This window comes from Echinops telfairi, unplaced genomic scaffold, assembly GCF_000313985.2.
Source record: "Echinops telfairi isolate 266 unplaced genomic scaffold, ASM31398v2 ScPeMD7_7469;HRSCAF=8507_0, whole genome shotgun sequence".
Classification (NCBI taxonomy): domain Eukaryota; kingdom Metazoa; phylum Chordata; class Mammalia; order Afrosoricida; family Tenrecidae; genus Echinops; species Echinops telfairi.
The window spans coordinates 81,590,419-81,605,750 of record NW_022111372.1 but is presented as its reverse complement, the minus strand read 5'-3'; the positions used below and the strand labels follow the sequence as shown (position 1 = coordinate 81,605,750).

General features: G+C 47.3%; 1 protein-coding gene across 1 annotated transcript in view; it reads right to left on the bottom strand.

Annotated features, from left to right (window-relative positions):
* ATOX1 (antioxidant 1 copper chaperone) overlaps positions 1 to 15,332 on the bottom strand; it is a 23,139-nt gene that overhangs the window by 7,468 nt on the left and 339 nt on the right. Inside the window, exon 2 of the mRNA XM_045284822.1 lies at positions 1,330 to 1,405. Coding sequence (XP_045140757.1) covers positions 1,330 to 1,405 — 76 coding nt within the window. The remainder of the gene's footprint in view (positions 1 to 1,329; positions 1,406 to 15,332) is intronic.

The window sequence follows — 15,332 nt, the reverse complement described above, 5'->3', positions numbered from 1 at the left end:
CACACCCCAATTTCAGGTGTCAGCTCTATCATTCACTACATATGTGACCATATCTAAGTTATTTCACTTCATTCACCCACAGTTTCCGTATCTGCGGAAAATGACGAATGTTACGCTCAAATGTGCCACCTAAGGAAAATGCCACACTAGAGACGCCCGCAGAGTAACGAGCACAGCCAGGGCTCTGAAGCGTGACTGGCTGGCCTCGTGTGATCCCAAGCAATTTGCTTAACCTCTCTGAACTTCAGTTCCTGTCTGTTTAAAACAGACATAGTCCAAAACCTACCTGGAGGATCCTGCAGGAGAATCCTGAAAATGCCCAGTGTACTGATTGGATCGAGATGGCCCTGACTCACCCTTCAGGTCTGGAAGGGAGCTCACTCCGTGTCTCAATTTCCAGGAAAATAATCGACAGGTTTACAAGGGGGACAGTAACACCAGGGAACTACCCCCACTTTATAATCATCAGCCATCTAAGCTCAAAAGAGTAGCATCTCTATCCCTGAGCCAAGTTCAGAAAGGTGAGGCATGGAAACAGTGAACAGGCAGGAGGGAGGAAGTGGGATAAGGGATGGTACACTGCATCCATGAAATGAAATAAAGTGTGACCTGGAGAACAATAGGCTGAGTAAAGCTAGTTAATTACAAAAGGACAGACACTGTAAGAGACAACAAAAACACAAAGACTTGCATCCCACAGGGAACAGGCCTTGGAGGTTCCCACGGGAGGGGAGGGCAGGCTGGGACGCCGAAGCAAAGGACTGGAAGGCTGACCGGTATTGACTTGTTGACAAGGAGGATGGAGGTCCTTAAGAGGGACAAGAGAAGTCAGAGGGGAGGGGGTGGGATAGAATATGTGAGTGGGGGTCGGGGTGGAGGGTGGCAGTGCGGTTGGTGAGTGTTTTGAACTGGTAAATGCAGAGTTGGTGGTCTGGGATGTAACCCCCCTCCCCGTGCACAATAAAAAGTCATTCAAAAACAAAAGCGTACGGACTGTGGAGTAGAAAACGGATGGGCTCTGTGTACCATCACTGATTCACAAGACAAAGCTTAGGGGGGAAAAAGGTTGTGGTGGGGATTAAATGATGTGACCCCCAAAAGAGTGCTTGGCACATGCTAAGTGTCCAATACTAATTGTATTGCAGTGAAGTCTGCTTAACAAAGCATGTGCCATAGAGACAGACGATGTATAAGTGCCCAATTCAGTGAAATTGATGATATTTATCATGCCCGGTAACTACCAGAGTATACTACAGCCTCTCCGGCCCAGAGCCTGCAGGCACCTGAGCTGTACACCGGCCCTGCCCCCAGGCGAGGCTGCTCACTGACCTCCCAGCTTGTTGAGGACTCGACTGACTGCATTAGAGCAGCCCTCACAGGTCATGTCCACGGAGAACACGTGCTTCTGAAACAGACAAAAAGGGGGATCATGAGCCACGCCCTGACAGGTGACCCCCACAGCCCACCAGCAGCCAACCCAGCCAGGGGCCAAGTGTTGGGGTGACGCAGAGAGACTGGGCAATATCTGGCTAGAGTCTATCTCTTAGATTATGAAACCAGGTAACTGAAAGTATGAGTCTTAGTGGCACAGATGTCTAACTGCTTAGCTGCTAACCAGAGGCTGGCTGGTGGTTCAAATCCACCCAGAGCCTTTGTGGAAGAAAGAACCAATGGTCTAATTCCATTAGGATTACCACCAAGTAACCCCCGCCACACAAGTACGCTATGAGTCGCAATCTACTTGATGGCACTAGTAAGAAGAAGGACTCTACAGCTCACAATGGTTGTGTTCAATGGGATGACCCCTATAAACCTTCAGTACAAGGCATGGTATACACTGAGAAGAATGGCCCAGAAAACTTACTGCAGTTCCTGTACCTTTATCAAACCAGGGATTCCCAGAAGACTGGCACTTTGTTCACGGCACTGCTGTACCCCCAATACCAGGAACAAACTCAGGCATGCAGTAAGTGCCTGGTACATTTTCTTAAGTCAACAGATGATTGACACAGCTGGTTGAGGACCTTCCTTCTGCATTCTCTGACAAGGCTACTCGTACCAAGCAGTCATTTACTGGGGCATCAGAGAGCCCCCATGTGTTAGTCTCTATTGACTAGAGAAACAAATTCATAGACACTCATGTGTGTATGAAAGAGCTTTATGTAAAGAACAATTATATATTGAGAAAACATCCCAGCCCAGTCGAGATCAAGTCTACAAGTCCGGTATTAGCCCATCTGTCTGATACCAATCTATAAATTCCTCTTCAGACTCATGCAGCACATGCAATGATGCTGAATGCAGGAAGATCACAGGCTGGTGGGTGGAAAGGCTTGTGGATCCAGTGGCAGTGAAAGCATCTCAATGCTGGCAGGGGTCTCCACACTGCTCCTCTAGCTCCAGGGCTCTAGCGTAGGTCCATGTGTCTCGTCAGCAGGAAGCTGAAGCAGAGAGTCTATGTGTAGCTGGCTTCCAGTGAGCTGTTTATCCCATGGCGCCTCCAAATGAGGTCATCATGCTGTGACCAGATTGACAAGGTAGACTCCACCCCTTCGCAAGTTGACACTAGATATGTAACTACCACACCCCAATTTCAGGTGTCAGCTCTATCATTCACTACATATGTGACCATATCTAAGTTATTTCACTTCATTCACCCACAGTTTCCGTATCTGCAAAATGGAGAGATTAGTCCCTTATCAAGGCAGATGAATGAGATGAACACCTGGGCCCCAGTGATGCCCACCTCCTGGCATTTTCACTCTTTGGCAGGGTGATACATTTTTGGTGCCAACATGGCATCAGTAAGAAGATATGGGTAGAGTTTAGCCTGTCAATCAGGTCACAGCCTAATAACCTGGTGTGACCTCTGGAGGTCAGCCTCTCTCTCTGCCTTCACCTTCCTGCTTGCCGGCCACCCTGAGAGTTGCCGGAACCCTGCCAGGCTTTCCATGAACTTTGGATACACCACCCCCACCCCCACCCCCACCCCCGCCGGCCTGTGATCGTTCTGCATTCTGCATGTGGTGCATGGGTCTGAAGAGGGACTTAGGAACTAGTGTGGAACTTAAGGACTAGAGTTGGACAGGGCTGGGACGTTTTCCTGATATAAAGCTCTCTCCTACACATACATGAGTGTCTCTGGATTTGTTTCTCTAGTCAACCCAACCTAACACAAGTAGTCTCATGCTACAATATATCAGGGCTGATCTGTGTGATCAATAGAGGGCAAGAGCAGCCATCCAGGGCACACCAACTGGTCTCTATTTACCGGGAGCAGCAGAGAAAGTGGAAGAGTCAGAAACAGGAGGAACTAGAACGCGGGACTATTGCCTCCGGGAAGAACTGCTTGCTCTGCCAGGAGACCAGAGGACTTGGGAGTGTCCCGCTACCATGCCTGAACTGCTTGATCAAAGAGTCTGCAGAAAATCTTGACCCAGTGGGGAAAACACCAACCAGAATTGCACATTCCCATGAACTCGACTTTCTAGAGCCAGAGAGGCTAGCCCAACTCCAGAAACGATCGCTCTAAGATAACCTTGAAAGCTAAAATCAAAAACATCCCAAGGTCTTCTTAGAACCAGATACTTTGGCATCACGAACCAAGAATGCCTGCCTGGAACATTACGCTCCTTTAAGAACTATCTACTCAGATATGGGATACTCATCTAGAGAGCTAGAACAGACAGGAAATAGCCCACCTGCCACCTCATTTTATAGGAACCCGGCCACCTGACCATAACAACTCACGAGATCACACAGGAAGGAAGCATGGGTGCAGGGAGTTGATGTGACTGGGAGGAGGACATTTCAAGGGTGAGGATAGACCCACACTGCAAGAGTGAAATCGGTACCACTGGTCTGCCTCTGCACATGTTGCTGAAGTGCTCTGTGTCCTGCTGTGTACATTCTCGACCACGGCCCAATGAAGAATACATACAGAGAAGTGAGGGAAGGGGACTTCTGAGGCTAGCTGGTAAGAGACGCTGCATGCTCTCTGTCTTGGATCCTTCACTCAAGGGAGACTGGTGTCGGGTCCTAAGGACCCTCTAGTGACCCTGTTGTGAGGCAGATCCATAGGGTAGGAGCTAAGGTCTCCTGCCCAGAGCCCCTGTCTGGTGTGGGAGGGAACCATCTCGGAAGCAGATTCTTGGGCCTCAGAGAGCCTTCAGGTCATGGCACCACCGCCACTGAACGCTCGCACAAAGGCCTGCAGCCAGAAATGTGCAGGCCGCCCACTGCCAGGCTGCTCGAGGAGCCAGCCCAAGAGCATCCATATTGCTCGTTTGAAGCCACCAAGTTTTGTCGTGCCATGTGAATCAGATGTCACAGGGCACAGACTTTCGATAACGAGATTAGAGCCAGTACTGGTGTCCAAAGGGCACAGACTTGCTACTGGATTATGATGATGATGAGTTTGTTCCAGTTCCCTTCAACCAAAAAAAAAGGCTACATTTTAATTGGGCATGTCAAAAGATTCCATTGACCTCAGAGGGAATATATCTTGCTGGATGGCTTCAAGCAAAATCCCAGGGCAATGTCCTTCACCTGAGGAGCCCTGGGGATGCCAGCTCTCCCGGCTCTTGCCAACTTTGATTCTTTGGATGGTGGAGGTAGGGCGATGGGGAGGGGGTCCTGGGACTCCAAAGTTTTTCCCCAGTGAGGGGTGGGAGGTAGAGAAGGAAAACCACACACCTGAGAAAGACTGTCCTCAAAGGCTTCTCAAACGCTTCCCAAGTCCCCACACACCTTTGTGTCTGGATTGTCACTCTGTTACAAAGAGAAAACTGAGGCCACGCACAAGCAGCTTGGCATTTCCGTGTAGGACTGTTTAACTTTTCCCCACCAGGAGGTCACTGCTTTTATTGAGGCCAAATCCGTAACATCTGCTTTATCAAAAATGGCCAGTTCTCTTTGTCTCCGAGATAAACACCTGCACGTCCTTCAAGGACTTTTATGACTATTCCAAAGGATAGCAGCACCTTCTGGAAAGGATTTGTCACGGGCATTTTAAAATCGGGTCTTTTAAGTGCTATCTTTAGATGATCAGGAATGACCAGCATGAGGGAGCTGGTCAGAAACACAGAATCTCAGGTCCCCCTCGAGAGCCCCAGCATCAGAATCCTCATTCCAACAGGGCTTCCAGCGGATTCCTATCCATATTAGCTTGAGCTGCTGCTCTAGGACAGAGGACACCTGCAGCCCTCCTGCCCCCCAGCTGCATAGGAAAGCCTGCTACTCAGGGACTACGGCTGCGTGGGCAGCAAGGGAAGCTGCCTGGGATGAAAGAGTGGAGTCGGAGAATGGCCCTTTCACAGGGGCCCCCCGAACAATCACAGTAGCAAAATGAGTTATGAAGTAGCAACGAAAATAATTTTATGGTTGGGGGGGTCACCACAACACAACATGACGAACTGTATTCAAGGGTCACGGCATTAGGAAGGTTGAGAACCACTGCTTCAAACCTTTCAAAGTGAAGACAAATTTCCATACTGTTAAAGGGCACTTAGGAGGTTGGATATCTCAGTAAGCCAGGAGCTTACAGTAGTCGTAACAGAGACTCCATGGTTCATGCAGCCTTAAGTACTTAGCATCTGGCCCTGAGGAGGAATTTTGCAGTCCTGTGGTGGAGTGTCTAGCCAACAAGCAAGATTCAGCCAGAGTTCGCACCTGGATGCTGATTCAAAGCTCTCAGGGTTTGGCAGATCCCTGAAACTATTGTACACCTCCCACTATGGATTGGATCATGTCTCTTCAAAAGAAGCTGGGAGCCGTATCCCTACACCTATAAAAATAATGGTGCCCGGCTATCAGAAAAAACACTATAGGGGCCTTAAAGGCTTGTCTTAAAACAAGCAGCCATCTAAGTAACGTATCAGCTAAGTCTACAAGGATAGAATACCATCAGCCCATGTGACCCAAGGATTGTAAATAATAAAAGTCAAGACTGGAGGAGAGAACAGCATTAGACCTTAAATTCTGAGCACCTAGTTTGCAGAAGGCTATGGGTGACAGTGATGCCCCAAATCCACCTGTTGAGTCATTAAGCCTCCTCCGAATCCCCTCTGACCATTGACCAGAGAGGTGAGTAGCCCTGCCCTCAGGCAGAGTGCATGGGAAAGGGGACTAACGGCGATGTCGTCGGGTTAACATTTACTGCCTTATCATCTGTTCTTCCTCTGACCCATTCTGCATTTGTTCCACGTTTTTATTGTTTTCTTTCTTTTCAATCGAGGTTTTACTTTGTTTTTGTTGTTGGCTTTTTTGGTTTGTTTCTTTTGTTCTGCTTTTGGTTTCTGTATGTTTTTCTTTGTATGAAATTCAGGATATAAAGAGTAAGCAGATTCATAGTTCCTTGGGGTCAAGGCAGGAGAGGTCCAGAGAAATGGAAAGCTAACACTAATGAGTACAAGACAAAAGAAAATGTTTTAAAATTCCCGACACAACCGCTGAAGACAAAGCGGGTGAATATGCAAATGTGGTGAAGAAAGCTGATGGTGCCCGGCTATCAAAAGATATAGCGTCTGGGGTCTTAAAAGCTTGAAGGTAAACAAGCGGCCATCTAGCTCAGAAGCAACAAAGCCCACATGGAACAACATATCAACCTGTGTGATCATGGGGTGTCGAACGGATCACTGAAGACAATGGGTGCATAAGCAAATGTGGCGAAGAAAGCTGATGGTGCCCGGCTATCAAAAAGTATAGCGTCTGGGGTCTTAAAGGCTTGAAGGTAATCAACAGCCATCAAGCTCAGAAGCAACAAAGCCCACATGGAAGAAGCACACCAGGCTATGCAACCATGAGGTGTCGAAGGGATCAGGTGTAAGGCATCATCAGAACAAAAAATCTTACCATAGTGAATGATGGGGGGAGTGCGGAGTGGAGATCCAAAGCCCATTAGTAGGCCACTGGAGATCCCCTTGCAGAGGGGTCTCGGGGAGGAGATGAGCCAGTCAGGGTGCAATGTAACAATGATGAGAAATACAACTTTCCTCTAGTTCCTAAATGTTTCCTCCCCGCTCCCACTACCATGACTCGAATTCGATCTAGCAAGTCTGGCTAGGCCAGAGGAGGTACACTGGTACAGATAGGAACTGAAAATACAGGGAATCCAGGACCGATGAGCCCTATAGGACCAGTGGTGTGAGTGGCAAAACAGGGAGGGTAAAGGGAGAATGGGTAGGAAAGAGGGAACCGATTACATGGAACTGTGTGTGACCTTCTCCCTAGGGGACAGACAACCGAATAGTGGGTGAAGGGAGATGTCGGACAGGGCAAGATATGACAAAATACCCATTTATAAACTATCAAGGGCTGATGAGGGAGTGGGGAGCGGGTAGGGAGGGGAAAAATGAGAACCTAATGTCGGGGGTTTAAGTGGAGAGAAAATGTTTTGAGAAACGATGTACAAATGCGCTTTACACAATGGATGTGTGTATGGATTGGGATAACAGTTGTATGAGCCCCTAATAAAATGTTTTAAAAAAAAATTGTGGTGAGCACACAACTCTTTTTAATTGAATTGTATGATATGTGAATTATAAGTCAATAGAACTGTTACCATTTTTCTAAAGGTGTGGTTGGTAACTAGGGGTTGTTGTCATGTGGATTTGGACTCCTGGTGACCTTCCTGTTGCAGAGTTTTCCAGGCAGTTCATGAGTCCACCAAGGTGCTTGAGCCTGAGTCTAGCCATGGCTGCGTGTTATCCTAAACAAAGGAAAGGAAAGTGCGCGTGTGGGGTGGGGGGGAGCACGGGAAAGATTGCTGGAAGATACCAGAGACCATGAGAAAGGCCAACAGAAGGAACCGATATCAAGACCCTGATTTGGATATTTGGCCTCAACAAGTGTGAAAAAAGTAGATTCTGTGGTTAAAAGCCACCTACTTTGTAGTACATTTTATCACAGCAGCACACAAGCAAAGTCACAGACACAGCATCTAAGTTAGCCTTCGTGCAGCATCTGGACAGGAAGCTATTTGTCCTGTTTGCTACAGGAGGAAGCCCAGGCTCTTGGGGTTAACTCAGCTGCCCGGGTCCTGTGGCCTAGTGAGTACAGAGCTCCAGCTGGCCATGGAACTGCACCCCGCGCCCCCCGCCACCCCCACCCCCCAAGTCCTGACTCTTCTTCGCAGGGGCTCTCGGCAGGCAAACAGCTAGTTTAGGGGGCAGAGAACAGACTCTTTTGTTGCTCCTGGTCCCAAGGTCGATCGATCCATATCTCAGGTCTGCTGGTGCTGATTACAGGGGTGGGGTGGGGTGGGGGGTCTCCTTTCATTGTCACAGATGCCAGGAGGGGCCTCTGGGTGGCAAAGTCAGTCAGCGCCCCTTCCCCTATGGCTGAATTACAAAAAATAAAGCTGTGGGTGGTGGATGATCCGTTTCAGGGGCAGAGTACCCTTTCTTTACAGGAGGACCTCAAGACCAGATCCACCTCTAAATACGTGACTTTGAGCAGTTCCAGTCCCCTCAGAGCCTCAGTTTCATCATGGAAAAGCCCGGGAAGCTGTCTGCTTTTTAACAGAACCTCAGATGAAGTGTCAGTGAGGAGGAAAGTGACTTGGCAGAAAGAGATCATTTCTGTTCATCTTGCTCTTATAGAAAAGACACAAGGTAGTTACATAACCTGGTGTCAACTTGAGAATATTAAGAGTGAAGGGGTGGAGCTTAGACTGTCAATCAGGTTGATGCTTGAGGACCTCATTTAAAGGCACAACAGAGATTAACAGCTCACTGGAGGCCAGATACACTCACTCCCTGTGAGACATTCCTGTTGACAAGCCACATGGAGCTACACTGATAGAGCCAGAGCCCTGAAGCTGGAGGAGCCAAGAGGAGGCCCACACCAGTGCTGAGATGCTTCCACCACCACCACTGGATCCACAAGACTTTCTACTCATTGGCCTCTGATCTTCCTGCATTCGGCACCATTCCATGGTTGAGTGAGTCTAAAGAGGAATTTATGGACTAGTATCGACATATGGGGTAATATCGGACTTATGGACTTGATCTGGACCGGCTGAGATGTTTTCTTAATATACAATTACTCTTTGATATAAAGTTCTCTCTTACACACATATGAGTGTCTAAGGATTTGTTTCTCTAGTCAACCAAGACTAACACAGATATCAAGGGTCATCAGGCTGAGACTTGATTGAAAGGTTTGACTCCTTAGCCAGGAGTATCTAGCTGCCATAACTCCTACTGACCATAACCCCTACCGACCATACACACTAACACTCTAAATAAATTTAAAGAAAATAACGTGCTGGAGATGATGTAGAGAGATTGGAATGCTCACACATTGCTGGTGGGATTGCAGAACTGTACAACCATTATGGAAAACAGCATGGCGCTTCCTTAAATAAATGCAAATTCAAATACCTTATGATCATGCTATTTCCCTACTGGGTATGAACACTAAAGAGAAAAGAACAAAGTGGGAACAGATATATGCAGACCCATGTTTACTGCAGCAATTCCTGTAACAGCAAAAAGATGGAAACAAGAACAAAAAATTTTTTTTAATGATCTGTAGAGGAATGGATAAACAAACTCTGGTACACACACACAATGGATCAATATGCAACCCTGAAAGACATTGAGTCTCTCCAACACCTCAAAACATGGATAAAATTGGAAGACATTATGATCCGTAAAGTTGGTCAATCTCATAAAGATAAATATTCTAGGACACCATTCTTATGAGGAAAAAAGAAAAAGGAAAATGGCTCTCACACCCAAGGAAAAGACTTTGAAGACCATGACCTGGCCTGGGCCGGGGCTGGGGAAGGAAGCCGTGTAGGTGGGGAAGAAAAAGGACAAAGAACAACATGGGGAGTTGTTAATGGTGCCAGCACCGTTTTGACGAGACAGGCCCTGCGGCGCCGTATGTCTTTCTCTGAATATGTCGTACTACATAATGTAAAAAGCACATACAATTTAAATTAAAGAGTCACACTTCAAAATCCCTCCCAATCCCTTACCCATCAGGCCTAAACACTTGCCTGAGTAGCTGTCAAAGAAGGAAAAGCAAAGTTAAAATTGACTTAAATTATTGTGACACACAAACCAGTTTCTGAAAAAAAAGTTGGCATCATTACTAACCCTTTTTAGAGATGAAGGGATAGAAGTCTGAGGTTAGATTACTGGCTTGGTGAGGGGCAGGATCTGAACTGCTACCCCAGGGGGCTTCAAAAAGTTCATAGAAAAAAAAGTACATTTTTTTTCATTCAATTTTTCCATTGTCTCAGGGGAGAAAAAAGACCCCAATTTCAAATATAACTTATGGAGACACTGATTACGTCTTACACAGGACAGACATCTCATCCAGCCAGATAAAGGAACCATCAGCATGAGGCCATGATGGTGTCAAAGGATTCAGACACCTGGCCGCTCACTGGGACGAGGAGTACAAGGTGACGGTCACAAAAGCACTATCGGTTCATCATGGTTGCAGGTGGGACTGTGCACACACTATTCTAAATCGGGGGCCCGCTGGGGTGTTGAGGGTTACACACTGAGTTGCTAACCACAAGGTCAGCAGTTTGAAACCACTACTGGCTCCAAAGGAGAAAGATGAGGCTTTCCACCCCTGTAAACATTTATAATCTTGGAAATCCACAGGCGCAGTTTTCTTCCATCCGGTAGGGTTACTACGAATGGGAATCAATTTCATGGTGGTGAGTTTTTCCCTTTTCTCTAGGTAGAAAAGCCTGACAAGATTAGTTTGGGGCCCTCTGACCAATGTAGTCAGGACATGACTCAATCATGTGGACCCTCGTCCTCCAAATTCCACAGGGGCATACTCAGGCCAGTCCCTGAGGGTAGAAGGCCCCTCCCTGGACTACCTTGGGGGTGGTAGTTATCTCTTTCAAACATACTCTGCCTGAGGGCAAGGCTGTTCATATTGCTGGTTAACTGGCAGAAAGAATTTAGTGGAGGCTGAAGCTATGCGGAAGGTCACAATGGACTTGGGGCTTTCTCTATAAACCACATTGTTGCTATTGTTAGGTGCCATCTAGTTGCTTCCCGTTCATTGTGACCCAGTGACCATACATACAGTAGACGGAAACATCACCAGGTCCTGTGTCATCCTCACAACTGTCCTTATACTTAAGCCCAATCCATCTCATTGAGGGCTCTGGTAGTTACATAATCTGGTGTCAATTTGAGAGGATTACAAATGAAGGGGTGGAGTCCGGCCTGTCAATCAAGATATAACCAATGAGGCCTCTGTGTGGGCATGGCCTTCTCCTGAGATGTCTGGGAACTCCTGTATTTCCTTTCTTGGAGGAGGGAGATATTGCTCTCTCTGCTGACTCCCTGAGAGACATCCCTGAGGAGAAGCCACATGGACCTACCCTGATGCATCCCTGGAAGATGGAGAAGCCATGTGAAGACCTCTGACAGTGCTGAGATGCTTACAATACCATTGGATCCAAAGACCTTCTACCCACTGGCCTGTGATCGTCCTGCATTCGGTGTCATTGCATGTGTTTCGTGAGTCTGAAGAGGACTTTATAGATTGGTATCAGACATATGGGCTAATATTGGGACTTATGATTTTAGATTGGACTGGACTGGGTTGGGATTCTTTCTTAATGGACAATTACCCTTTATATACAACTCTCTCTTATACACATATGCGTGTTTATGAATTTGTTTCTCTAGTTGATCCGACCTAACACAAGAGCCTTCCTCTCTTTCAGTGCCCCTCCACTTTACCAAGCACGATGTCCTTCTCCAGGGACTGGTCTCTCCTGACATGTCCAAAGAACATGAGATGGCGTCTCGCCATGCTTACTTCTAAAGAGCATTCTGGCTGTACTTCTGCCACGACAAATCTGTTTGTCCTTTTGGCAGTCTCTGACCCACACCTTTTTCAATTTTAACCCATTCAGTATCCCCTTATTCAAATTGCACAACTGCCTCTTGATCTATGTACAGGTTCCACATGAGCACAATTAAGTGTTCTAGATTTTCTATTCTTCTCAGGACTACTCATTGTTTGTTATGATCCACAGTTGAATGTCTTTGGATAGTCAATGAAGCTAAAGTAAACATCTTTCTGGTATTCTCTGCTTTCAGCCAAGATCTGTCTGACATCAACATGATATCCCTTGTTTAACCTCTTCTGAATCCGGCCTGAACTTTTGAGAGCTCCCTGTCAATGTATTGCTGCAACCAGTGTTGGATGATCTTCAGCAAAATTTTACATGCATGCGATGTCAATGGTATTGTTCTATAATTTGAGAATTCTATTGGGTCACTTTTCTGTGGAATGGGTACAATTAGGGATCTCTTCCAGTCGGTTGGCCACATAGCTGTCTTCCAAGTTTCCTGGCACAGATGAGTGTGTGCATCTAGTGTGTCATTAGCTTGTTGAAACATTTCAAATGGTATTCCTTCGATTCCTGAAAACTTATTTTTGACTAATGCTTTCAGTGCAGCTTGGACTTCTCCCTCCGGTACCATTGGTTCTTGCTCACGTGCTAGTCTTTACGTATTCTGGCACCTATGCATTCTTTCCTGACAACATGTCTTGAGGCCTCCCTGTGTCATTCAATATTTTTCCACAGAATCTTTTAATGTTGCAACTTGAGGTTTGAATTTCTCCTGTAAATCACAGCTTTCCACAACCTGTTGCCGCTGTTAGGGGCCATGCAATTGGTTCTGACTCAGCGACTCCATGTACCACAGAACACTGCCCCGTCCAGCGCCTTCCTCTCAGCTGTTCTCAAGTGTGAGCCCATCCTCGCAGCCATTCTGTCAAACCATCTTATCAAGGGCCTTCCTCTCTTCCACTGCCCCTCTACTTTACCAAGCATGACGTCATTTTCCAGGGACAGGTCTCTCCAGATGGCATATCTAAAGGACGTGAGACGGCATCTTGCCATCCTTGTCTCTAAAGAGTATTCTGGCTGTACAGTGAACCCTCGTTTATCGCGGTTAATCGGTTCTAGACCCTACCGTGATAAATGAAATTCCGCGAAGTAGGATTCCTTATTTGTAAATCAAATATTTTCGTAGTTAGAGCATAGAGGACATGAAAAAACACCCTTTAGTCACCATTACACTCGTATTACCCAATTTATTAAACGAAAAAGGGAAAATACAGTAAAACATTTTGGACGTTACAATTATCATTTATTATTTATTATATTATTTATGGCATCTAGTTTACAGTATTATGACTTGTCACGATGCGCTTTGCTTCCTTGTTGAAAGTGAAAGTAGCTGTAGCATGGATGTTTTTTTCCTCTTTACGGATGGAGCGAACGGAAGACTCATTCAAGTCGAAATGGCGTGCAACCGCCACGATTTTCTTGCCATCTTTGATCATATCCAAAAGTTTTACCTTTTCCTGGATGGTGAGCATCTTCCTCTGGCGCTTATTTTTATTGTCAGAAGGCTTAGAAGAAGCAGCTCGTTTAGGAGCCATCATAGGGCTTAGATAAAATTTCTTAAAAATCGCAAACAATTACAGTACACTGTACAAAAGCAAAAATGCATCTGATACGTAGCTCCGATACATAGCGATGCAGACAAAAGCGTGTACAGTATGAGCCAATCAGTGGCAGTAATGACAGAGCATGCGCTGTTACGCAAAAACCGGGATAGAGTGAAGCCGCGGAAGTCGAAGCGCGAAGTGAGGGTTCACTGTACTTCTACCAAGAGAGATTTGTTTGTTCTTTTGGCAGTCCAGGGTACTTTCAATATTCTACGCCAGCACCAGACACTGAGTGCTCGGAATTTAAGCGCTAATACACCATGAACATTTTGGAGCCACCTCAGGTAATCCCCAAACCCTGAACCACTGTGGTCCTTGTTAACATGGTGCTGAAATCTGCCTGGCATTGTTCTACTCCGTTCGTCTTAGGTCTCTCCAAGAGCTACTGGTAGCTCCATAGTGTGTGAGTACCCTCCAGGAAATCTACCAGTCCTATAGCTCCCATTTGACAGAGGAAGAAGCCAAGGCAGGGAGGGGACACTCAGATAGCAAGTAAAGGCAGATTTCTTCCCCCCCCCCCCTCTCCCCAGAAGTTCCTGGGACTCCAAAGCCTGTGCTCCCAAGTCTGTCTCCGAAATCTCTCAGGAGACACACTCCCCCACCTCCCTTTGTGACCATAGACCCTGACTCAATACCCTCTCTTTCCTTCTTTGGCTGTTCAGCTTGAGATGGGGTGTCGGGTGCCCTCTCCAGTCCAATCACCCTCTTTTGTTAGTCAGAACCCCAGAAGCAAATAGAGAAGAACTGCCCTTTTCCTCATTGTACCCCCACAGGTAAGTCTGTGGCTTCCTGCTGAGTCCTAGGGGGATTAAAGCTGTGCCACAGGTAGATCTGCTAAGCTGGCAGGGGCCGATTTTATCATGTGCTTTGTCCATACTCTGTGTTGTCTGAGGATTTGTCTCAAGGAACTTGGCAAGACCCAAGGGAAGTGACATCGGAGATGTTTGTGGCTCTTCCCAGGGGGGGGATTCTGGCTCACCTGTTAGCTCCCCAAAGACAGGCTGCTTAGACACAGGCATCTGTGGATACCATTAACATCCACTTGTAGCAGAGTCATGAACTAGGCAGCCTGGGGGAAATGCTACTTAAACTGTACCCCACACCACCCAGGATCTCTGGGATGATTGGGATCAGAGCTTCCTCCTCAGACGTTCCAGCTGTTCCAGGCACTCCACTGGAGAAAGGTTGCAAGAGGCTGCCTGAAGAGAAGGGGCTTCAACCTGGCGCCACTCCCAAGACAGCCTCTTTTAAAAAGTTCCTGGGCGTTAAGGTTTTTATCTACAAAAGGACTTAATTCCTCATCTAGTAAAACAACAAAAAACGAAGCCAAGCTTGAGTGAGACGCAGGAATGGGCTAAGATCTGCTCATTGCTCTCCAAACTCTGCTACCGGGCAGCGCTGGGCAGGTCCCCGAGTCTGCAGGGCTCAGGGCCTGCGGTTCAGAAAGGGACCGGTTAGAAGCACTGTCTGGTTCCGTCCCCTCCAGCGCTGACCTGGGCGGCTGTTGGCGCAGAGTGGGAAGGGGAAGCGAAGAACTGCACAGGCAGTTTGGCAACCTTCTTGTTCAGAGCCACCCCCGCCCTTCTTTCAGGCCAGATCCGGGGCAGGAGTATCCAGGTGGAAAGCAGAGAGCCTACGGTCCCCAGCCTACCTCGCCACCAACTCCGTGTACTACTGGGGAACCAATTTGCGCCCTGAGCCTCAGTTTCCCCCTTCATGCAAATAATGGCTGGGGTTGTGATCACCCGAGGCCTCACAGCTCCCACGTTCAGAAGGCTGGCTCCTCTAGGGTAAAACTCCTTTCGCGTGGGATCTTCCCG